The sequence below is a fragment of the Rhamphochromis sp. 'chilingali' genome, assembly GCF_963969265.1.
Source record: "Rhamphochromis sp. 'chilingali' genome assembly, chromosome: 15".
NCBI lineage: Eukaryota > Metazoa > Chordata > Actinopteri > Cichliformes > Cichlidae > Rhamphochromis > Rhamphochromis sp. 'chilingali'.
The window spans coordinates 26,732,092-26,757,668 of record NC_137942.1 but is presented as its reverse complement, the minus strand read 5'-3'; the positions used below and the strand labels follow the sequence as shown (position 1 = coordinate 26,757,668).

General features: G+C 39.7%; 1 protein-coding gene across 2 annotated transcripts; it reads left to right on the top strand.

Annotated features, from left to right (window-relative positions):
• Positions 1-867: 867 nt before the first annotated feature.
• grb2b (growth factor receptor-bound protein 2b) lies at positions 868-25,561 on the top strand. Of its 2 annotated transcripts, none has more exons than XM_080905023.1 (6): positions 868-1,024; positions 2,411-2,669; positions 19,215-19,312; positions 21,194-21,316; positions 21,875-22,043; positions 23,406-25,560. In XM_080905023.1, exons 2-6 carry the CDS (start codon positions 2,592-2,594, stop codon positions 23,589-23,591), a joined length of 654 nt encoding a protein of 217 aa, XP_080761149.1. In that variant the 5' UTR covers positions 868-1,024; positions 2,411-2,591; the 3' UTR covers positions 23,592-25,560. The 2 variants fall into 2 exon arrangements, with proteins under 2 accessions (XP_080761149.1, XP_080761150.1); XM_080905024.1 differs by having other exon boundaries at positions 869-1,024; positions 2,544-2,669; positions 23,406-25,561.
• Positions 25,562-25,577: the final 16 nt, after the last annotated feature.

The following is a 25,577-nucleotide window of genomic DNA, read 5'->3' as shown; positions in this document are numbered from 1 at the left end:
TAATATTATCTGGTAGGTGCCTCTCTGTCAGATATATTGTGATAGCATGTGGCAGTGGAGCTGAATCACTGTTAGAGAAGGTGGTCATCATTTTTGCTGCATACATTGAAGGATCTCAGCTTCAACAGGAAAGAGCCATCGGAAATGGAGACAGCAGAGTCTCCTGTAGAGCTACTATACCGTCACCAAATCAGACAAAGCTCTGCCTAATCTCACAAACTGCAGCCTGGCTATCAGGTAGTCACATGGATTCCTTGTGGACAAGTTTACTGACATTTCCTATAGCTTTTCTTTCAGTAGAAGCGGCTGAATCCATTAAGTCCGATCTGTTCACAGGTAGTGATGTTAGTGATAATACTGGCTTGCACAGTTGTCATCTTTTGCCAGCTTTCCTTTCTTTAATTGCAGCTGAGTTTCTTTTCATCTTGGATTACATATTTTATTTCCTCTTTTTCTCTCCGTGTTATAGTTTGTTCTTCTTTTGAGGATTATGAAAACAGTTTGGTTCTGCCCATGCTGTGGTGTCACTGCCTCTTGGATAACCTTTCAGAGTGCCATTTTCACGTGATTAGCTGGTGTAATTGCTGACGTTAGGTTTAGTTAAGCCGGATTATTTAAAAGTTATCTTGGCTAAACTGATCTCAGTGCCTTAGTCACGTGGTACAAATAGGTGCTATTTAGCTGTTGATAAAAAAAAAAGAAATTGAACGATTTAGAGTGAGTGAATCTTAACAACTAGTATGTCTCTGCGAAAATTAATTTTCCTTAACACTGAAAAAGACTAGCAGGGAGGAGCTTACGTACACGGAGGCAGATCCTCCCAGTTCTTTGGAAGGAAGCGGAAATGAGCGTCATAAACCTTATGCTAGTGGCTAGTTTTTTAGGCTTCTAGGACGGGTGTAAGCGACACCACACGTACCTTGCTGGTTGCCTCTAGAGGAAGCAGGGAGTGGATAATTACACGACAGAGTTTTGCTGTTTTTTTTTTATACAGTGACACTATCGAAACGGAATATCTATAGTGGTGAGTTTTCAGTACGCGTTTTGTCAACTCAAAAGTTGTGTACTGTTTTATTTCATGACGCTGTTTTAGTGAAGTTCAGTAACGTTAGCTGGGCTAGCAGTAGCAATAACAGCTTGCGCTATGTTTAAAAAAAAAAAAAAAGATGTTTTCTTCCTTTCCACATATGCTAGCGTTAAACTAGCGACTAGGCCTCGGGTGCTAAGAAACACCCCACACTTCTTTCAGACCAGCCACGAGCTTTAAGTGATGTCGATGTCAGATGGTCCGGTGCGGAAGAATTGAGGTTCGGGTTTGATAACCATACTGCATCGCAGTTATTGTTGTCCGACCGTTAGCCGGTATGCTAGCTGTAGCGTTCTAGAACAGTGGGCGCAGTCTGTTGGCTGGAACGGAATCGATTCACTCGAGCGCGACTAAAAGAAAAAAAAAAAAGAGGTATAAAACCATACTCTGTTGCTCTCCATGCCCTTTTTGAAATGAAAAAAAAATTCCATATAATTTTCACAATAATATGGGCGTGTGAGAAGGTTGTCATGTTTAAGGTTAGCTACAGTCTGCCTTTGGACTTCAAGCTTCCCTTTTTAATACTAAGCCTAATGCCACCTCTGACAGCGACGATGCCTTTTGTTCTTTTGTTTTCGGTAATGCTGACTAGCGATGAGTTGTTTGGCGTTTTGTTATTGTAAAAGACACAAACGAAAGCGAATGTAGTAACGTTTTGGACTTGATGATGCCGGTGACGGCAACTCGTTTTCTCTAGAAAAATATGTCATGTGTCGTTTGTTATTGCCTAATAGTTAAGTTCTCAAAAATAAAAAGGAAATGCAGATTTTCAAAAGAGGAAAAATGATTTCTCATCCGTTTGGTGTTCCTCTGTGGTCATCTGGTGGACTGTCAGGTTTAAAGGCCTTATTAGACGCACGGTTGTATTAGCGAAAGCCCATCAGGGCTGTACGGTAGCATATTAGCAGCAAACTAATTAGATAGCTTAACTTTATCTGTTTAACTAAATAGCCGTAGGTTTAGCCAGCGTATCACTGTCATCTCTACTTAAGTAACCACCGTCTTATCTTTGATCGGGCCAGGTGGTTGGTTGTCTGGAAGGTCTGTTGAAATTGACACTCGATAGAGTGAACTTTGTTCCCTTATCCTCTGATAATTTCTGGTTAGAGCTTTGCCACTGGTCATGAAATTGTGCTGTGTTTTGGAGGCTGTTCAGAAGTCAAATGGGAATAAAGTTGAATCGTATGTCCAGTATGCATTTTTAGTGAAAATTTAAAGACTAAAAATGCAATATAGACTATTTTAATTTTGCTTCGTGGGTTAACATTTGCCTGTTTAGTTATATTTGTTCACGTTGGGGTTTTTTGGTTTGTTTTTTTGCAGGTACCTTTCTGCCACCTTTATGTGAGGTCTCAAACCTAAGGGAACGGGTCATTGACTGGAGGAGAGACGCAGAGAAAGTATTTGATCACAGAAGCCTGGATACATTTTTTAGTTTGTTTTTTTTTCTCTTCAGTCACTGAAACGGCTGCAGATAAGCAGTTTTACAGCAGCTATAAGGACCATGGAGGCCATTGCCAAATACGATTTCAAAGCTACTGCTGATGATGAGCTTAGTTTCAAACGTGGAGATGTCCTCAAGGTCAGTGACAAGTATTTGAGCATTAAATGTTAAGATTTGTCTGTTTTGCTCATAATTATGCAACTCTGTAAGGTGTATTCTTGCCCTAAGGTTTTGTTTTTATCCATTACTGGCACTGTTGAGTAAAAGTGCCAATAAAGCGAAATCTCGGCAGTAGTGGGCTATTATAGAAGGAAACAAAATCTAACACATCAGGTAGTTTGGGATGTAGCTCAATATCCAAAGTTCACCACTATCATGTGATTATATGCTTGGTATTTACATTTGATGGCATAACCTTTATGGTTAAATGTTTCTGCTATTTTTAAAATCATGAATTATTCAATTAAATGCATTTCTATAGCACCAAATCACAGCAACAGTTGCTTTAAGGCACTTTATACTGTAGGGTTAGAGCCCTCTAATGGTAGAGAAAACGCCTACAAAGAGACAATTATTGTAAATGGACATCATCAATGTGACTTTTGAGAAGTCACAATAAGAGATAAAAGCTGTAAAGGTTTCTTTTATGGACTAGTAATATAAACCTGTGGTCAAGTCTTCCTCATCACAGTAAATTGCTTTTGTGGGCAAGGTCTGCTTTGCTTTGTGATATAGGTGGAATGAAATTAGGGGCAATAACATGCAACATGCCAAATTTTGTAGTTTATTATTGGGGGTGGGGGTTGTTTTTGTTTGAGTTTTTTTTATTTATTTTTTTATTTTGTTGTTTTATCATTTAGTTTTACTTTGCAGTCAGCTTTGGCAGACAAGTTGACGGTTCTGTCAGGGGAATGGGTGCCGTTTCCCTGAAAAAGAGATTTGAGCAGAGTCTTGAAAAGACTTCTTATCACAGCAGGAGGGGAGAGGCCTAGAGGGAGAGAGAAAGTCAGATTAGGAAACACTGAGCTAAATATAAATTCTATTAAATTTGCATATGAGACGAGGAATTATTGAACTTTTTCACTAATTTCTACTGCCAGCTGTCTTGTCAAGAAATCTCAAGCTTTTCACCAGATGGATGAGTTCCATCCAAGAAATTAATAGGAAATGGGGTTTTTTCTTTCAGTTTACACAATTAAATATTAAATACATGCATTAGTGACTGGGAAAGTCACGTACTTCTGTAAAAAACACTTAGAAAAATCGAACACATATGGCAACATTTTATTTTGGGGTTTTTGTTTTCTCTTCTTCCTTTTTCTGTTGTAATTTTCGAACCTTAGATTTTACTTTTCCATTCCTCATAATGCATAAAATATGTTATTTATGTCTTTGAAGAATATAAAATGTCTGACTTTCGTGCCCACTGGGTATGCAGGTTTGAAATTTAAAGAAAACTATTCATGTTCTCATTCATTGTTCCACACTAGTTGATGACCATGGGGTACTATACTGTAAGTGCACTGCGATAAAGGCTACAGAAATAAACGTAATACAGTTTGTCTCAACAGAAAAGGACTGTAAAACGGGGAAAGAAAGTCAGGATGAATGTTGCCCCGAGCAGTGTCCATATTTCATCTGAATCATTTCTTGGCTGCTTTGCCCATAGGACCAATTGTTAATTTTTGTGGAATTGAATGTAAGAATTGGCATGATTTTTGTAGATTCCCCCCCCCCCCCCCCCCTCAGTTTCTTTCATCCTCTTTTATCCAGTTTTTTTCCTCTTTTGTGACTCACCTCAGTAGTTGTGCATTAGTCTAAGCTTTAAATGTTTCCCCCTCAGGAAACTTGCGATAAAGGGGAACATACTCCTGTCATTCACTGAGTTACCCTCGCGCACACACGGAGGCAAGCTCCACTTTGATGTCTTACTTGCTTTGTTGAGCTTTAGTGAGCCCAGAATCTCAAAATGAGATTGACTACTGAAATGAGATTAATTGGCATTACCTCTGGGAATTTAAGTAATGATTGTATATAATCTTAAGTTATGTGACCTGTGGAGGAGCATGTCACTGAGCACATTTCTTTATTTCAGTGTGGACTGTGCTGAGTAAACTCTTTTGAAAGCGCTTTTTAAATGTTACATGGTTGTTTTGGAATGCTGTCCTCATCAAGATCGTTCCCATTAATTTGCCTAGTTTTCATTTGGAAAATATCTGATGCTTGTGTAACTTGGGCTGCAGTTGCTGCAAGCTCTTTTGTCAAACAAATTTAGCCAAATATACTAGCAGAATTTAGCTTAAGTGTCATGGTGAGCTGACATACTTACTACAGAAATTTGACAGAGCCACAACAGAACTGAGAAAAGAGCCTCAGAGAATCTGCACTGATTGCACTGCTGGAGCTCAACAAGACCTCCCTCTCTTACTGTGTCACAGTGTGAGAGGTGGGTGATCCGGTGCTTCATGTAGTGTTTGAACTTTTTTTTTTTTTTTTTCTTTCAACTGAGAACTGCCTTCTTGTTTACTTGACCTCACCACAGTCATCTCTGTAGCAGGGTTCTGGCTTCTTATGATGGGGGGATTTTTCAGGGTTGGGTTGTCTCATCGCTCACCATCTCTGCTGTAGTGTGAAAATAACTTCATCGTGCACTGTACCGCTTACTGAGATTTTTCAGAGTGATGGATGAGCCTCTCAATTGTCCAGGACCTGATGAGAGATTTACCACCTTCACACAGTCCATGTTGCTGCCTTGGCCTGGCCCTTGAAAGTTGGAATTTGAATGCCGCAGTCCTGGATGTTATCCAGTGGCAGGATGTTACCAACTGAGCATTTTAAAGGCTTTGTCTACTCATCCATCTTTATGCTGGTCCCTTGGATTTAGAGTGTCTGCAGCCTGAACTAACCTCTGTCACAAAAAGGTGATTAGGTCGTCATACTGGTCTCTAGCTGTAATACTTTTGGCTTTTCACCCCATCCTCTTCTGTGTGTACCATGTGGGTGTTTTTAGGCAACAGAATTCCAATAGTCAGCTGAACGTTTTCCAAGGCCTCACCTGATAAGGAAGAGGCCTTGTCCTGCCACTGATTAACTCATTGAATTGTAGAGGCCGTCATCTTTGGCTTCTAGGTGTGGAGGCCACACCCCAGTCCATGTTTGGCCGAGTGTCAATTCAGGATATTTGTGTAGCACTCAGCAGGGTCACACTGGACACATTTTTGTGCTTTCACAAGCTTGATGTGGAGCAGCTGTCACACTGGACTGTGCAAATCCGGTTCATCAGCTCCAGCCTTAAAGCCTTGCTCCGGGTCAGTCTAACAGAAGTCTAATGGTAGTGGTCTCAGCTTGTGTCCTCAAATCTTTTTTTGTTGTCTACAATCTCTTTTAGTCCAAGAATCCAGTATTAGATTTAATTTTTCCACTCAAGAGCCTGCTGGACATTAACGATGTAACTATGTGGCTGCCGTTGATAACTGTCAGTTAAGCCTGTACTCGTGATTGAGCTAGTAATTAGTCTTAAAAAAAATTTCTGTTTTTGTTTTATGCAAGTGGCACAATGTTAAACCTGTAAGAGCAGGATGTTGTGCATATTGTCATTGTTTTTTAAGTGTAGGATAGTCCTAAGTCCTTGAAGATCAGCCTTTGCAGTCATAACTGACCAACCAGCCTTATGTCAGTCTGTAAACTATCTACTGTTTTGCATTAGCTACAGTCATTTTAGTGAAATGAAGATGCGCAAGTTGGTCTGTCTCTTTCTGACTACCTCACTCTGTTTGACTCAAGGCTGAGAGTAAAGATCAGTTTGATTACATAAGTTATTTAAACATTAATACCAAATTCCCGTCTTAATTGGTAACATTACGGTAAAAAAAGAAAGAGAGAGAGAAGGTCTAAACTGTTAAACACATTGATTTGCCTGATGCAACACAGCATACTTCATACATATAAAGAGAGCCTTTCTGAGGTGGACTATATTAGTTGGGGCTCCATTGCTTCCATCACCAGTGCTATCTGGCTGCTGATACTAATACTAAACAGCTTTGCTCTAAGGACAAAGGGTCCCACTCATGAGAGAGCAGCCCTGTGTTAAGGCTTTGCTTGTATGTAGCATCCTTAACTTTACACCATTTTCAGTATCACTCGGAGATGGTGGCCTCACGTTGGTGTTTTTAAACAGCGTCTCATCTAAGGAAACATTCTTAACCACAAATGTCAAAATAATCATCTAGTGGTGTATGAGCTCTGGGTGCAGTACCAGATATACTTGGAATAAAAAGCAGTAGTCTTTTACTGAATTGCCTGTTTGACTTAATGTTACTGGTAAATTCTAGTACTAGCTGCTATAACATTAATACACACCTAATATGATGGTGTTGCAGAGATGGTTTGCCTGTATTTTTACATTGTGGCCCTTTGGAAAACGAGTCTCAAAATCAGTTTTTGAATAAAACGACTTTTATCTTTATCAAATCAGCTTCAAAATATTTCCCAGCTTTTGTCCAGGCAGCATTTAGCCCAGTGTTGGGAATTGTTCCACTGGTTTTAAACGCACCTTTGGTGTGCAGGGCTAGTTTCAGTTGGTACAGTGTTTTGTTTTGTTTTTGTTTTTTTTGGGGGGGGGGGATCCTATTGGTATTAGAATTGCATTTGGATCATAAGATGCTTTGGCCTGAACACCCACCACATGTGCTGACTTTTTAACTCAATTGGCACAATGGCTAATTTTCAAATCAGTATGTCAAATTAAAGTTTTCTAACTAGATGAAAGTTGTGATGAATGATGCCATACTACAGCAAAAAGAAGCTTATTCAGTTTTGTGTGTTGATGCAAATTTATTAGCAATGATTATTTTTCACTAGTGTGGTTTACTGTGGTCAGTCATACTACTTTGTTTTTTAATGCATAAACTGGCTGGCCCCTTGTTAGGCTATTTCTGTTTGCATTCTTGATACTGTTACAGCAACCCATTTAAGAATATCAATCACATTAAAAGGAGTCTTATCTTGCCCACTGTCACAAAGATATTTAGAAGTCATATTCTATTACTGTCAGCCAACTAGCGAGCACTGTGTTTAGCCCATCTGGTTCCCTATTCGGCTTCCGAGTAATTTGCAGCATGGAGTCATACACCAACATTGAGTTGTCTCATTTTTCTAGGTTAGTAAGTTGGGAAATAGAGTGACATAAGACATGGTCTACCCTTCCAGTGTTTCTTCACAGAACATTTGTTTTGCAGTTTCTTTGTTTTTTGTTGTATTTGTTATAAACAGAGTTTTCTTTTAAAGAAGCAACCTAAAATTAAATGCATTTTATAAACTACTGTCTATTAAAATTAAGGCTGTGACTCTTTATTCTTCTTATTTGCTCCTTATCAACAAATGGCAGACGAAGCTGTGACAACAACCTTCCTGTTTTAGCCTTGCAATTCATCGTTACAACTTCTCTTAATCTGACCGTACAGAGAGGTTAGTCGTTTAGACTTAAACCCATGCTTAGGTGTTTTCAGAAATTCATAATTCTCTGGCATGATTTTATGTGTAAAATGGCTCGCAGTACAAGTGTGCTGTGTGTGGGCCCATGACAAATTTGCATAGTGCAGACTAGCTTGGTCTCACAGTGTGATTTCCCATCATGCATAGACAAAAAAGGGGAAGATACCATATCTGGCAGCTTACTGTATTTCCAGCATTTTTGTGTCATTTTTAACTGTGGTTCTTGTCTCAGTTACAGATGTTGGTGTTCTTTACTTTTTCAACACACACACACACACACACACACACACACACACACACACACACACGATTCTTTTTAGTCAGTTTTCTGTGTCAGAAATTACATCTAGAGGCAAAGCAGCATGCATGAGGAGGCTACAGTCAGATCTGGTCATTGCCCCCAGCACTGCACACTTGTTCTCATTTCTTCTGTAAATAAATAAATAAAGCTTGCCCATCCTCCTAGTTTGCAGAATTGTCTCCCATTAAAATATCCTTGAACTGCAACTGTAAAATATGCTCTGACAACACTTTAAATAACTAAATAAGTTTTAAATCTGTAGGCAAGAGTTCAAGTTATGCTACTCTGTCAGTATCACATTTCGGGCATTAATGAAATTGGATGTCTTGTATCTGCCAACAAAGGAGAGGACTAATATTTTGTTATGCTGAGAAATCAAATACAGAGTGTGCATTCAAAGACTTGTTGACACGTAGGGTTGATGATATATGCTGCAGTTTGAACTTCCTTTTGAAAGAAAGAAACTTTGTGAATACAACGAGTTAGTTTTGGCATTTGTCAGTGAACACTCCTCACCACATTTTCATATATTTCTGCTAGCTACATGAAGGTCTTCTCTAAATATGTTTAAGCTGTTGTTTACTCATAAGTTCTAAATTTTGGGTGTATTTAGATCACAACATTTGGTTTTGACGTAATCTGAATATTAAGGTGGTTTTCTATTCAAAGAACTGTATTATCACCACCCACCCACTTTGTCCTGGTGCCCCAAACCTATTTTAAATCATACTTGGCTCAGTCTGTGGTGAAGTTGTCTAGTCTGGCCTATTAGCATGTCCATGCATCTATATGATTTGTTAATACTAAAGCTTAGCTGTTTTCACATCCTGTTTGATGTGTCTTCCAACCCCCAGCAACTTCCTGTGTTTCCACAGCAAACTCCAGCAGCACAGTGTGCATGTATTACACTGTAACACTGAGTTTACAAAGAAAAGTACAGGCGTTGCCCTTTCTGACATAGATAAACCTAGGTGCTCACCATACTCACTGTAGAATTGTTGTCAAATTACTTGCCTGTGCTCTTTTTTTCAAAAACTGCTCTATTAATACCCCTCTGTAACAACCTGTTCTTCTTTTGGGAGTTGCATAATAAAGGAAGATGGAGCGTTTAGCCAGTTACTTGACTGCTTTCTCACAGTCTCTGCTGCTTAATGACACCCTCGTCGCAAGTTAGGGAATTGATTTCCTTTTGTCCTCTTGACCACTAAATGGAGAAAAAAAATATATCAGTGCTATCTTTTAATGCTTGAATATTTTGAAATGATAAGTCTAACTTAAAAAACTGATGAGCTGTTGTAAGATTTCACAGGATCCAAATACTGCTATTTTTATTTTCCTTTCCATCATTGGGTTTAGGTTGGCCACGCTTTACTGTGTATTTCTTGGCCATCTTTGTAAACCAGTGCTGAATTTGACTATGACTAGCTTAAGGGTCAATAAATTCATGCTGTTTTAATAGAAATTTGACTTTTACACTGCCAGAGACTTGTAGGATCTCTGTGTCGTCTCGGAGACTGCATGTATTGAGATCAGATTTGTGCAGGAGCAGGCTATTTTCTGATTAAGTGTTGAATTTCTGTAGAGAATGATTGGATAAATATATTTATTTGCTTCTCTGCCTTTCTGTTCTTTGTTCAATTTCAAATGGTTCTCAATAATGTTATGTCGATTAAGTCAATTTATCATTAATGTTTCTTTAAAGTACAATTTGTAACTGGTGTCTGCAAAGCAAAAATCCCATTAGTGACATCAAAATATAATCTATGCGATGTAAAGTTATTTTATTCAAGGCATTCTAGAGGCTAAGGCTCAACCAATATTAAATTCTACAAGTCATTGGAAGAGCTAGGCGCATTACTGCATTCATGAATGACATAATGTTACAGTCAAAAAGGGTCAGTGGTCAGCTTGAGGGAGTCAACATTAGTTACCACTTTCCTCTTGTGACAGCACACATTTGTTTGGTGCCAATGGATAGCGATAAGGCTGGGGGGGGGGGGTTATATGAGCAAATATTGCCTAAGGTTAGTAATGGAGGAAAGTGTGTTTGAACTAGCCTTTTTCCTGTCCTGTTCCTTTGTCATTGTTCAGAGTCAATACACAACAGCAGGTCTGAACAGTTCACATACAGTTGACCCAGCGAGTGCACACTTTGAGCTGATGGCTGCCCAAATGACCATGGTGTACTTAGTCTCTTATGCCTGCAGCTAACACTTGAGTTGAAATCTGCTCTCTTGTATTGGCACTCTCCTTCCCTCTTCTCTGTGGCCTTGCTTGATAGTAACTTGTTAGTGCAATAAATTGTCTGTGCTAAGAGCCATCTGTAGACCATACGCAGCAGTCACACTTTCACAACTGATATTCAGCCACTTGACAAAGTATTTGGGACTGAGTAGACAACATGTAATGTGGCGACACGTGGCATTTGCTTTGTGATTGACAGCAGAAAGTAGGTTAGTGCAACTTCATTTTTTTTGGGTGGGGGGTGGATCATAAATGTAATACTATATCATTAAATGTAATTAATTGCACAGTAGTACACGGTTTATATGAAGCTGTCAAAAGTGGCTAATTAAAGTAAGTTGTTATAAAACTATTAAAGGGCAGACCTTTAAAGTAAACTGCACTGAAATTAAAATGGTTGATAGTGCAGGTGATGGACACTCATTCCGTTTTGTAGCTGTGAACTAAAAGTGCCCTTTATAAAGAGATAATAGTGTTGACCATGCTTACTTTAAATAGGTACTTCCTCCTTACACGTCTGCATTTGCTAAAAGAAATGTGCGTATAACCTAAAGATGTGGCCATCATAGACTCACATTAGCTCAGTCATTCAGTAATCAGCAAAGGCAATCTGTGTGGCTCATTAAATCAGTCTTCCAAAGTAGTAATGAAGCCAGCTCAAATCTCTTGACTGATTACTGATGTCACCCTCTCCACAAACGGAAAAGCCTTCATCAATACCCTTATCAGTCTATCCTAACAATACATAATATAATTGATCTTTTTTTCTCTCTGTATGCCCTCAACCATTTCAGTGGCACAGCAGGTGCAGGTTAGATGTTGTCGCAGATATTTCTGAACAACCCTTGGATGCAGCCTTCAGTGAATTCACAGGGTACCACATAAAAAAAGAACGTGTGCACTTTGCAGAAGAAAACATAGCCTCTCTGCTCTGAAAAAGAAATGGCCTCATTTTATGTGATTTGCCCTTGAGGACTTTTCCTAAGCTGATCACAAGGAGTGTGAATCTTCAAAGTGCTCTCTCTCCCTCTCCGTCTCTTTCTTGCTAGCTAGCTATTTTGCTCTCTTGGTCTCTCTTGTCACACTGTTTTGTTTTGTTTTTTCTCTTGTTTTTCCTCTCTCTGCCTGATCCTGCGCCTTTCCTTTCCTTTTTTTTTTTTTTTTCTCACTAGTCATTCCCTCTGAGTGTTAAGTTAGAGCTGTAATTAGGTCTCGCTATTTCTCATCTTCACATCACTCCCTGATGATGCACCATAAAGACACTGACAGCTGTATTTAAACCAAAAAGTTATAATTTATTCTCTTTCTGTCCTCCACCCCCTTTTGGGTGTCCTCAGCTTTTGTTCCCACTGTGCATAGCATAGGAGATGGCCCACAAAAATTGATATGGCCATGGTGACCTGTATTCACTGGCACAACAAAAAAGTCACCTTGGACTGCAACTAGCCTAATCTTGTTGCTTCAAGTGCAACAGTTGTTATTAATAGATACAATTGTCTAAACTGTCACGTCTGTTTACTGCACAACAGATCTGTGGTTTTTACGCTCCATCCATTAGAAGGAAGAGTGCACTGAGAATTAAACCTGGTATAAATAGCATCTTGGTGTGAAAGAGCTTTCCTTCTCTACTTTTTATATGTGTATGTATAATAAAATCAGCTTAATTATAACAGGGTCCTTTCTAATGATTTTAAAAAGATTGACTGTTCTGTATGGTTTTCTCCATTATTGACAGTTATATCCTAGATGCATTATTCCAGAAATGATAAAGATTTTTCTTTTTCTTCATTACCTTTTACACAATGCGTCCATCTTTAACTTTGTTTCTGTTTCTTTCCCAACGAATACTAGTTTGGTACAATGAAAACAATGTTGTTTTCAGTCCATGTAAACTGGTTATTCCCCATGTGCCAGTAAAAGCACTTTGAGAACATATCAGGATTCAGTTTATTTCTGGTTAGATGTGTAATGAGTGTTTGAAAGCACGATTTTTGCCCTGTAATCTTTGCTCCACATTTGGTAGTGACCTAGAGCATTGTTTTAATTAAAATAGTGTTTCAAGCCTTGTTTATTAGAATCTAATGTAATCTGTGTCTTTTTGCATCAGGGGCACACTCATTGCCTTCCTGGCTCTTGCCTGCCCTGCTCTAAGTCTGCTACCTCCCTGCTGGGAGCAAAAGAGGTCAAACTCATTCTGAGCTTCTTCCCCCCCCCCCCCCCCCCCCCCCCCCCCCCTCCCCTTAACGTCTCTAAATCTGCTGAAGTTTTAATTCTGTCGCTCCATCGGTCTCAAAGTACTGTTGTCTCTCTTTTGAAAACAGATGTAGGGTATCTGGTCGGTGATGCATTAGTGTGGAGATTCTAAAGACTATCTCAGGATCCTGTGCACAGTCTTTAATTTGGCACACACACTATCAATCTATTATGCATACCCTAATAATACACTCAAAGGGCTTCTGCTTTTCCTGACCTTTTCAGTTTTGTCTGCACACTTATATCTATAGAGTCTGCCATGTTGGTTTGAAATGAGCTTAGTTTGTTCATGAAACCAATCAATTACCCATTATTAAGATGATGATGATGATGATATTATTAATATTATGTCTTATAAACTTCAGGAAATGATCTTCTTCTTCAAATGGGTTGCTTTAAAAAAAAAAAATAATAATAATAATAATAATAATTTAAAAAAAAAATATGTAGGCTCTTAGCTTTGGTTCACAGAGTCTTCTTACCCGTGACTTACAGTGAATTTGCTTATTAAAACTGTATACTATTCTTGTAACTGCTAATTTTCTGTCGTCTGATTAGATAACCAAGCAATATTTGAAGTATGCCAAGGTTATCCTGTGCCGTGCAGTCAGAAAACAGATGAGTCTCTATCAGGTCCATTAGAACCAATGGCAGATCCATTAGTCTTTGGCCTGTGAGGGTCAGATGAAGCTTTAGCGTGTCTGTGTTTCTGTCTGGGCCCCTCTCTGACCTGCTGCACATTGAGATTAACCCGCAGTCCAAGGTAATCCCTGCTGCTGATTTATTGCAATCCTGTGTGGACTTTGCAGACATGTGCTTTATTTAGCAAATTGTTTTTTTTTTCTGCAGCAGCTGTGTGTATCCCAGTGTACCTCACTTTCTCGTTTTAACCAGTATTTGGTTATATGACCATTTCCACTCATGCTATCGTAATTGTGGATGTGTCTTCTCTTCTTTCATAAGTACATTTTGTAGCTTAAAGCTTGGGATTTAAGGTAATCTCCATGCAATCGTTACATATACTCCATATCAAATACTGACAATAATGAACAGATGACTCTATTGTTGTATAGGCCCTCTGATAGACAGTCATAGCAGCTTTTGGTTAACAGTTTTCTCTCTCAATGTAACAACATAACAGAAGAATTTAGTACCTAATTTCTGAAGTTTTCATTAGGGATGTTTGGATTTATCAGTCGGAATTTGCCTATAAGGCGCCTGTTGGCCTATCAGCAAATAAGATGACGTTCACTGATGGCAATGCCTGATGGGTGTGTGTCCCATCGACTTTACTGTCCTTATGTTGTGGCTCGAGTTTAATATTTTTAATTTGTAGTGTTGAATTTGCCCAGATAGTGTGGTGAAGAGGTGAAAGACTTTTAAACATTCAAGTGTAATTTACATGTTATATTTCATTTTCCATTTTTATGGTTTCTGTCATTTCCCCTTTTGTACATTATGTTTGTTTTTTTTAATCATTGGCAGCTGCAGGGCAGATTATTTTTAAAACATCAGCTCTTTTTAGTTATGCATAAGTGAAGAAATCCTGTTATGTGGCATCATTTTCTGTACATTAGTCTAAATACGCGTCCTCTGTAAAGATGACTGGGCTCTGAAGATAAAGGGCATTGAAACACAGCAAGCCTCATTATGACATGGATTTATTCACTGTATTGTACATTTTATTTTATACACACATGCTAAATTAATAGTTGAGGACTGCCATGACATTTATGCATCTATAGTGTGCACTAAATTTGTGGGTGGAAGTTGTATATTATTTTAGAGTGTGTGATGGAAAGAGCTGGGGGAGGAGGGAGTCTATAGCGGCAGCTGTGGAGGAGATAATCCCCTGCCTGCGTCTCAAATAGAAACTCATACAACTATTGTGGTTCAATCGGATTACAAAGGAAAAAAAAATCTTCAGAGAAGGGGAGGGAATGTGTATCATCCACAGAAATGCAATGGCACAATACTTGCTCAGCTTGGACAGGAAAAAAGCACAGTCAGACAGAATGCTGTGGTTGTCTCCTCTATGGTTTCAAAAAAAACTGCCAACCTTGCAAATATTTTATTTCTGCTTTTCCTCGTGGACTGCCATTCTTTCAGTTTTGAAAGCCAACCCAGAAGCATTCAAATGGAAACCACTAATAAATAGTTTTTTGACCATGTTAGTTCCCTCTTTAAACATTCACCATGGTAACTTTGTGGCTGGAGGTCCTATAATTTTAACAAAGTAGAGCACATCTTCAGGTTACGTGAGATGATTTTACTTCCTTACTTATTAAAAAGTTTAAAAGCTTCTCAGACTGTTTTTCTATGACTCGGGGACATGCTGCTTGAACACTGGAGATAATTTTAATTGTTTTTAAGATTTGAATGCATTTTTAACTGTTACCTGTTAACTATTTTCTCACAGGTATAAGAAAAAACTAAAGCATACAGTATAATGCAGCAACCTCAGTGCTCTGTTATTAACTTTAGTCATGGACTAAGTTTGAGTTCAGGAGGCCTAATGGCATATTGTGGCGTCTAGCAGACAGTCAGTCTCTACAGTGATAGAAAAGAGACATGATTCACAAGTGACAAACTTTAATTCCGGTAAATATATTTGTAACCTACTCTACACTTTACTGTATTTGATTGTGAAGGGGCTCCATTGTTTCTAATGTCTGAATCTAATGTGATCTTGTCACCTAGCTGAAAATGAAATGTAAAATGCCATTTCAAGTTTCATTTTCAGTTGCACATTCAGTCTCCTTTGCTCATATCAATCTACATGCAACAATTAATCGAGCTGAGAACGTTTTTTTCCTTGAGGGGGGTCAGAGTGGAGGGTGACTTGAACAGCACGACTGATGCTGCTTTGGGTTGAAGGGTGCTTCAGCAGAGTGCCTGCTTGCCAACAAGTGGGCTTGAGCCTGGGTCATGAAGATGAATCATTGCCTTTCTTACTTGTTGGCAACTCTTCATCCTACACTAGAGTACAAGAGCACATTTTGTACTCCTACAGTATTTGTTGCTTTAATGTTTGTTTTTAGTAGATGGGAAGAAGACAACTAAGATTTCTTGCCACCTCTACCTCATATGCAGCACTGCTGAAACCACAGGGTGCACACTGTATGCTCATTTCTTGGATGAGTTCTACTTCATCATACATAGATCAGGCAAATCAGTCACTCGCGCCATCACATGTTGCTCATAATTGTGCGCCCAGGGCGCTGTTTCTGTCTCAAAATGATCCACCCTGTGAGTCAACAATTTATGCGACCATGTACAGTATATGGAGTGTGTGTATTACAAAACTGACTTGGCGTTCCCAATATCTCAAAGATATCGTGGGTAATAATCAGTCTTTGCTTTTGACTTTTTCATTAAATCTTCTCTTACTGACGGTGTTTCAGTTGAGCATGGCCTGGCTGTTAGTGATACAGTTAATGGTTTGATTTCTGCATATTAGTCTGCTAGTGTTGCTCTACAAATTTCTGTCAGTTGATCCAATAGTCTGGGCCATGCAGTAACTTGTGATCAATTATTTAGGAAGCATGAATGTGTGCTCCCCAGATCTGCTCCGTTGATTTGACGCCCACCCTCACTTCTTTTCATTGCTATCATAAAGTTTTGTGATTCAGGAAAAACTTTCCCTACCATAAAATGTACTGGGATATTGTTCTCGGATTTAGTCTTACATTTATGATCTGAATTTTTCTGTAGACCTAGGATGACCTGGAAAAACTTGTATTAGAAGCTATAAAATCTCATACAGCCTACCACCAGATTAAACACCTTTTTGTCTTGTCTTGTTATGCTCCACTTGCAGTAACTATTCAGCTTTGTGTTTGCAGAGAACTGAATGATGCCACACAGTATTAGTCTGGGTAGTCTGTCTTTCTAAAGGCTTGTTCTTAAAAGGCCAGTTTTGTGTGCTTGCATCCATCCCAGAGGCTAAGGCCCTTTGACTTGTGTAGCTCTGACAGTGCTACATTCACTAGGGAAAACACAGTCACTCTTTCTTGTACTTCATTGTACTACAGTTCTCCCTGTATCCACTGTTGCACATGCGAATATGGACACATCTACCTTCCCACACTTCATTGCATTTTCTTTTTTCCCCTCACTCTCTAAAGCCGCTCCCTCATTGAGTAATGCTGGTCTTGTGCAGGGTTAGCAGCTGGGGAGTTGAGGGACAGCTGGCATTCTGCAGGCAAATAGACCCACATCACTCACTGAGCCAACAAGACAGCTGTCTGGGGATGGGCAAAGGGTAAATTGTGACTTTAAGTGGAGGGGAGGGGGGCCAGCAAAGTGGGAAAATGTGACTATAATAGAGGGGCACGTTGATGTGTGATGCTGCATTAGGGATGGGGTGCATACTCTAGCTAAAAATATTTTCTCCAAATTATGCAAAGAAAGTCTGATCCAAGATGGTGGGGGGATTTTAGCAGACGTTACTCGCTCAGAACTGAACAGTCCTTCAACTCAGATTTCTGACTGGATGACAGAGTGGAGCTTAATGCCAGTACTGCTTTACTTAAAAGCTTCTTAAAGAATCAAACAAATGACAGCTTGGTTGTGTAACATGTGTGTCACACATTTATTTCATTTCAGGCTTTATACACTGCTGGTGCTGGGCATAAGTCATTCTTGGATAGGATTTGAATCCTTTTTGTGTTGTCATTCACATAAAAGCTATGTGACTGTAAGCTAGAGCTTAGTTTCCTTCAAATCTACATGTCAAGATGCTGCTTGAAAGCATAAACATGTTACCAATGTTATGTAATGCATAATTAACTTTAAGGAGGGATGTAGTGTAATTCTTCAACTTATATATTTGAAGCTAAATTATCAGCGAAGGCTTTTCCACAAGGATATGGAGACCCAACTATTGGGGTCTATTTTACAGGGCATCTGATGCTCAGTATTTTATGCTATTCACAGATCTCTATAATTGTCGGTTTCAGTCAAGTGGTGAGTGGTAAAGAAGGTTTGGTAGGGGAGCATCAAAATTCTTAGCTTTAAAATAAGTTTTCCTCTTTGTGTCAGGGAAACAAAGAATCCCTTTTCAAATTTCTCAGCTCTTCATCCCACAGTTGACCATTTAGCGAGGGCAGAATTATGCAACATGCCAGATAAATATCTGCCACTGATATCTCGGAATGGCATCTTATCTGCTGATATGCCGATCTCAGTCAACATGCTATTATTGGCCAGTACTAATATTTGGCTGCAACACTGAGATTTAAAGTTCTTGAGCATTCCTTATTTACATCTCCCTTCTCTGAGAGTAATTTTTGTTCCTGCCTGCTGTTGTTTAGAATGGCACAGATGTGAGTGCGATGATCTCAGAGTAACACGTTGTGCTGCTGAGAATGGAGTACAAACACAGTTAGGCAACGTAACACAGGGGATCGTTCAGTAGCATTCTATAGCGTGCTCCTCACACACACATCATGGAGACAGATTCTGCCCACAGAAATCAGGGTTACAAACCGAAAAAACTTGTGTTAAAAGCCACACTATCGTTGCGCAATTGTCAACATGCTGTCACAGGTATTTTCTGAAGTAGCTTCTGAAAATTAGGATGTTCTCTGTCTTTGCAGTTAGATTTGTCATCAGTTATGTTCCTAATATTTGTGAAACACCTACAACCCCTCCTCCCTACTCGGCAGGAAACTGTTTCTCATCTGAGCACATTTAAAGCATGTCAGGGCGAGCATGATGCAGTCATTATCTACCATTATACTCCCATCGCACTGAATCGGAGACAAGAAATATATGAAACTTCTGGTAGGCTCTGTAATTGACTAATAATAATAATGGATCAAGTGACGTGACATTCATTTAGATTAAGATTTGGGGTTAACATTGGGAAATGCCCAAATACTATTTTTTGGTTGTTGTTGTTGTTTTTTTTTTGTTTTGTTTTTTTCCCCTCTTCTCTTGCATGACCTCCCTCACACGCATTCATTTAGAGGCACATTAAATTGTGACACACATGGTTGAACCACAAGCCCAGCACACCTGCACTGTGGTTCTGTCTTGTCAGACTTGAATGGCCTCACAGCTGTCTTGTGTCTCTCTGATATTACTGGCTTGTTAGTTTCTATAGCTTTAAAGTTTAGGACACATTTATTGTTCTTTTGCCAGCTTAAATCTATGGTTGAAGCTACATTTGATTTAAGCTGCAGGCTGCTTTTGCCTCAGTGTTTTTGTACTTTGCTAATATTTACCAAAAGCTTCTCTAGTATGCAGTACAATCACCACCTTGACATAACAGGAAATTAAACCAGTTGCCGTAAGGCTCAATTTATGTTTGCTTTTCATTTGTTGACATTTTAACTTGAATGACCTCTCTGTTTTGTTTTGGGGTTTCTTTTCTTTTCCAACACCAGGTATTAAATGAAGAGTGTGATCAAAACTGGTACAAGGCAGAGCAGGATGGAAGAGAAGGCTTCATCCCCAAGAATTACATACAGATGAAACCCCATCCGTAAGTATTGTCACTTATGCATCTGTACTCTTTCATAGCAAATCATTAAATTGGACATATTAACTGATTTTTGAAGCGTGAACAGGGGAGCTTTTGTTCAGTGATATGCGCAACCTGAGCAGACTTGACCGAGTGTGAGGGTAAGAGAGAGCCCTTGAGATCACTCCTGGCTTGATCCTCAAGAGGACAATTACCTCTGGACCTGTGCTTAGTGCCAAATTAGCTCTCTCTTTATTAACGTGCTCAAGGCCTCTTACAGTTAATTGAATATTGACCTACTGCAGCATTGCTATCAGATGTGCCTTTCAAAGGAGATCTTATTGATCAGCCTTTTCTTTAGTGTGCGTTTGCCTATCATTTGTACAGATATCGAGTTTTCTTTGTTTTGAAAATAAAGAGCCAAAGCACCAGGCACTCGCACTCCCCAACAGAACTGCACACACAGCTGTGCTGTACAGCAGTTCGCAGAAGAGCATTTCTGTTTCTCTTACCAGTAGTAATGATGTTTTGTGGGTTATCCGTGCAGTTATGTAATAAGAACACAAATGGTTTCAATAATTCCCTCTCACAGAGGTGAACGTGTTTCTGATGCCAGTACTTCTGTTTTCTTGGCTCCAGTAATTGCTCTGCTATTACTTTTATCAAATAGGGAAAGGGACTCTGCACAGGCGCACTGTCCTGCCAAGCCTGATACAAAGCAGATTAAGAGTTGGCCATTACATTATTGATCTTCACCGATGTGTAAAGGAGCCAAGATTTCGTCTTTGGGCTGGCTATACTTTTTAATTATTTACACAAGTAAAAAGCCTTCACTTGCTTTGTCTCCCATTTTTCTCTTCCTCTCTCTGCCAGTCTTTATAAATCTCACTCACTGTGATATATTAAGCTGCTTTCACTCACAACAGAAGCACTGCAGCGCTGAACGTTTCTCAGCCTGTCCCACTCAGTCAACCTGGACCCTAAACACACTTAACCCTGCAAGCTTGTTAGTACAGAATCTGTGTAGGGCTAGATAAGCTAGTAGTCTAATAAATTTGCATAGAACACAGTAGTGGGCAGTAAGTGCTGTACCCAGCTTCTCTAACCAAACATTATTTTCACTAGTAAACAGATTTAACGATTGGTAAATGGTAAACAGATTTGCTATATTTTAGAAATGACTACTGAAAATAATTATCCCAGCATTGTCCTGTGTTCAAGTGTGTAAAAAGAAAAAAAGAGTGCACTTTAAAATCTAATAAACACATCTCAAAACCTCAGATTGAGTCACTCATTTCTAAGCCAATGTGAGAGTTGAGGTCAAGCTGTGTTTTCATTGCTCTTCATGTGTGGTTTTTAGAAAGATTACGAAAGTCTACGAGACCCTTTTATCATTAACAGAACCTATTTAATTTTAATATGGAGATCACTTTCCTTTCTTGAAGATAGGACTGACAAGTGCTCGTAACATTCCCCTTACTTCAGTTGTGTATTCGTAAAACACCGCTTTTGGCTTGGTAGATGCAAAAGTCAAGTGAGGTTGCGCAATATTACTGTAAAAGGTTATCAGATAAGGTTTTAAAAGGGACCTACAATACAGATTTATAAATAACGGTGTGTGTTAAACCTAAGCTTGCAGAAACATGTTTTTTAGTCATTTCTTAAAAGGAAAGACTTGTGTAGCCAAATTCCACAGACTGGGTTCAAAGTGACTCAGTAGGATGTTGTTTATGGTAAAAACAAAGTAAAAGTTGCTTTTTTTGTTATTTGTTTGTTTTCTATGGATGTAGTCTCAGTCATATGTTGTTCCTTGTATAACTGGGCTCGAAGCCTGCCACCTTTGGGAGAGCTTGGTGTTTTGTATCATCGGTCATGTGACACTGAGTCCTCTCTGCTCTCCAGGTGGTTCTTTGGGAAGATTCCCCGTGCCAAAGCAGAGGAGATGCTAAACAAACAGAGGCATGATGGCGCTTTCCTCATCAGAGAGAGCGAGAGTGCACCGGGGGATTTCTCTCTGTCTGTGAAGTGAGTATCACATAGAAACAACTAGTATCACACTTGGTTATCTATAAATACAGTTTACTATTATCATTATATCAGCACATGGTTTCCTGACATTTGATCAGGTTCCTAAGTTTCCATATTTGGCATGTTTGAGTCATCAACAAAGCCACTTCCTTATTCTGGTGAAGTCTCAGTGATGCCCTCCAGTGGCCAGTGTTTGCCATGTTGGACCGGAGCCTTCAGTGTTCTTAACTTTACAGCCGACACACACACACATTTCCTCTTGTCTGTCTTTGTTCATTCTGTCCTTCTGGAAAGAACAGTAGGCGACATGTAAAGTTTGATGCCAAGATATGGATCTTAATTACTGTCTGAACTGTTCTGATTCCAGTTAGTTGCTTTGGAACAAATGCCAATCTGTTACCAGCATGTTGATTCATTTGACTAATACTTACAAGGCTGTCAGACATCCCTATTTGATAAGTGGTGGTTTGTATGTGTAATTTGCACTGCCTTCAGGGCATCTAGGTACTTCTGTCAGAAGTTGTCGCTTACTGTCCCCTCTGTGACCTTCTCTAGGTTTGGAAATGATGTCCAGCACTTCAAGGTTCTTCGTGACGGAGCTGGGAAGTATTTCCTATGGGTGGTGAAGTTTAACTCCCTCAATGACTTGGTGGAATACCACCGCTTGAACTCAGTCTCCCGCAATCAGCAGATCTTTCTTCGAGATATAGAGCAGGTCCCCCAGGTAAGACATGACACGCACATAGCGAAATGAGCTGTGGGTTGGAAGTCTTTTTCTTCTCTTCCCCCCCCCACCCCCCCCCCCCCCCCCCCAAAAAAAAGAAAACGCTAAAAAAAAACACGCGGTGCAGTGTCTTTGACAGACTACTGTACGTAGATTTTTCTAGACACAGACATGCGTTTAGCATCTTAGTATTCGGATTTAAAAGGACCGCACATGAGGGCAGAACCATTAAGACCAATATGTAGTTGTGCACTTTTCATTTTCACTTGCACATCATGCAGTGCACATGTGTGAGTGGAGGTAGTTGCTTTGATTTCTGACTGTTTAAAGGTATATGAGTAAAACTGAAATGTTATGTTGAAGCAGAATGGAAAACTGTCCCTCAAATTTGTATGTGCGTATTCTGAGGACATGTTTTTGCTTAGATCATTTGCATTAATATTTTGGAGATGAGTAATGCAGATGCACGATTTGCCTGATCACACTGTGTTATGTTGTTCTTTCACTGGAGAATATGTACAAACACAGCTGTCAGTGTTGTGGCAGAAGGTTGATTAAAAATGTCCACAGGTGACCTGCTGTCCTGGATTCCAAATTGGTTATGAACAAGGTTTAGAAAAGAGCAGCTGATTATTTGAGAATTGCAGTTGCATTTTCAGCTAGAGGAGATTATACTCTTCTGAAGCTATTAAAGAACTCTTGGCTAATGTGTCAGTATAAAAACCATAGATGGCAGCCAGACGTCAGATGAAAATCTAGCAACTATTTCTGTAACACGTGATCTCTTCTCTGACAACCCTGCATGTTAACGTGCAGCTGTGTTTGGACGCTCGGATTGAATCTTGATGTCACCTTGAACTAGCAGTAGTGGTTTTGTAGTGGTGTTAGATGCGGTAAAGCTGCAGACTGAGGGACATGTTGCAGGGTTAGTTGCACAGAGGATGAAGAGGAAACATGAGTCAAACTTAAAAAGATGAGAAGAAGTTGCAGGTAAACCAGAGGAAGAGAGAGACTGACAGAGAGTCAAGTGTATCTGTGGGTGTCAGAGGCAGGTAGTGGGAGAGGACATAGTGAGGTAGCAAGTGTGTGTGAGCAAAAGCTGCAGACTGCAGAGGTTTCATAAAGATCACAAAGCAGAAAATGAAATGAAGGAAACTGCCGATTTTTGAAGCTTCACAGAATTGATTTAATTCGTTGTAGTCATGGATATTGTCTGTTATTGTGGCGTTAGGCTGTAGGGTGCTCAGAACATGAATTTTGTCTCGTTTACAGTTGAGTCGGTGTGGATTCCAGTGTTTTTCTTTAGTTTCATTGCATCCCCGTTGCTGCAGTTTTGCTAACCATCATCTTTCGATCCCGCAGAATCCCACATATGTGCAGGCGCTCTTCGACTTTGACCCCCAGGAGGAAGGCGAGTTGGGTTTCCGACGCGGCGACTTCATTCAAGTCCTGGACAACTCTGACCCCAACTGGTGGAAAGGAGGCTGCCACGGCCAAACGGGCATGTTCCCTCGCAACTACGTCACGCCTGTCAGTCAGAACATGTAAACAGTCAGACCATGTAAACAACAACAACCACCACAACAGCAACCATCACCACCACCACCACCATCATCATCGTTTTTGATCTCATCTGAACCCCACCCTTCCCAAACCCAACCCCCTTCCCACCTCTCTCTCGGCCATCCCACGATAATGGGAGCAAAGAGAACGCAAACAACTGAAAGACAGAGAATAAAAATGACAGGAGCAACGCTGTCGTGGGCGACGCTGTGTGGGTGACAGCTGAGCAAAAAAATCAACTTTTATATGTGCTGAGAATGTTCACAGTGAACGCCTCAGCGAGGACCGAACTGTCTTTGAGGGAAATCTAGATGCAGCATACATTAGCGTCCTGCTTCAACCGTGAAGATAACCAAATGATTCAACCGCTCCCACAGCTGCTTCTGTCTCCTCCTTAACTTCCTAACAGTCTGCCTTTCTTTTGTTCTGCTTTCTTTGCCACTTTTTGTTTTAATCAACTGAACGAAGAGCCTACTGATGAATCCTAACTCTGTTTTAAAGAAAAGAAAATACATAAAAATATATAAAATTTTAAAAAAAAAAGAAGAAGAAACTGTTTTAGAAATGTACAAAAAGAAGAGGAAAAGATGATTGCATCAACAATACATAAAGTCTCCATGTTTAAGATCATTGGCAGAGAATTGTACATCAGCCTCAGGCTGCATAAATGAATCAATTATAGAGAGAAGTCATTTTTTTAAGAATATATATTATATATTTGTATGTGTTTGTCTGTTTTACCTCTCATCACAAATTGTTTTGGGTTTTTTTCCATTTGTAAATTATGTTCAATCTTCTGTCAGTCTGAATAAGACCTAGTAGCTCTAGAATGTGATGAATTGTCAATTTTGTTTCGTTTTTTTTAACCTTTACATTATCTGAGGGCTCTCAGATAAAACCACATGACATTTAAAGGGTCACAAGTTCCATTTGAAAAATGTTTTTGTCTGTAACGCAGAGAAAGTAAAGTCGATTCTCTGAAGAAGTCCTGTCAGGAAGCTAATGTTGACCAGCATAGCAGAGCCATGAATGCTGCAAGAGCTGTCACACAGAGCCCTGTACATAAAGGTCAGCAACCTTTCCGAAAGCCAATATATTTATTGCAGCCATTTTTCTTTTTTACCAGGGCAGTGAATGTAGCTGACCGAGTCTATAGACACAAACATGAGGGAAGCTAGGTCGGAGAACTGAATTTCACAACCACGCAAGGGATTTTAAGACTTGTAGAGAGGGGAAAAAACAGCAAAAATAAAAAGAAATTAGTGTTTATTTGTGAAGAGACTGGTGAATGAGGATATGTGGAGGCAGTTAACACATTCAAACACATTCATTTCATGCATGCATATGCAGACACTCTCCTCCTTGTAATACATGCACGTAGCGTAGAGGCTGAGTTCGGATAATCACGTTGTGTAATAATCACCAGTGTAGATCTGCAGCTGGCACAGATCAGCAGTTCAGAAACCTGAGATTGTCTTTTCTGCTTCAATTTGAGAGATCATCTGTAAACGATGTAAAAGATTTTGTTTTGGTCTTTTGTTTGTTTTCTTCGTTCAAAGTTGTGCTGCAGTAAGCACGGTGTTGTCATTTTAATTTCATGTCTGGTCCTGTGTGCGTGTGTGCGTGCATGTTTACCGTGTTTGTATAACTGGTTTCTGTTTTCTTGTTCTCTGGATAGTGCCTTTCTCTCTGGTGTTTCAGTGTCTCCGACCTGCTATTTTGAGCCCCCAACCCCCTCCTGCCCCACCCTCTCTTTTTGGGGCCTGCCAGTCCTGCAGCGAGACAGTGTACATAATCCAAGATGTCCCATTCAGCAACACCCTTCCTCCACCTTCCTCCCGCATCAACCCACCTTCACCTTTCCCCTCACAAACATGGAACTCTTCTTATTTAAGTGTCTCTGCTTGTCTTACCTAATCATGTTGTTTTGGTTTTTGCCTTTTTTTTTTTTCTTTTTTTTTTTTTTTTTTC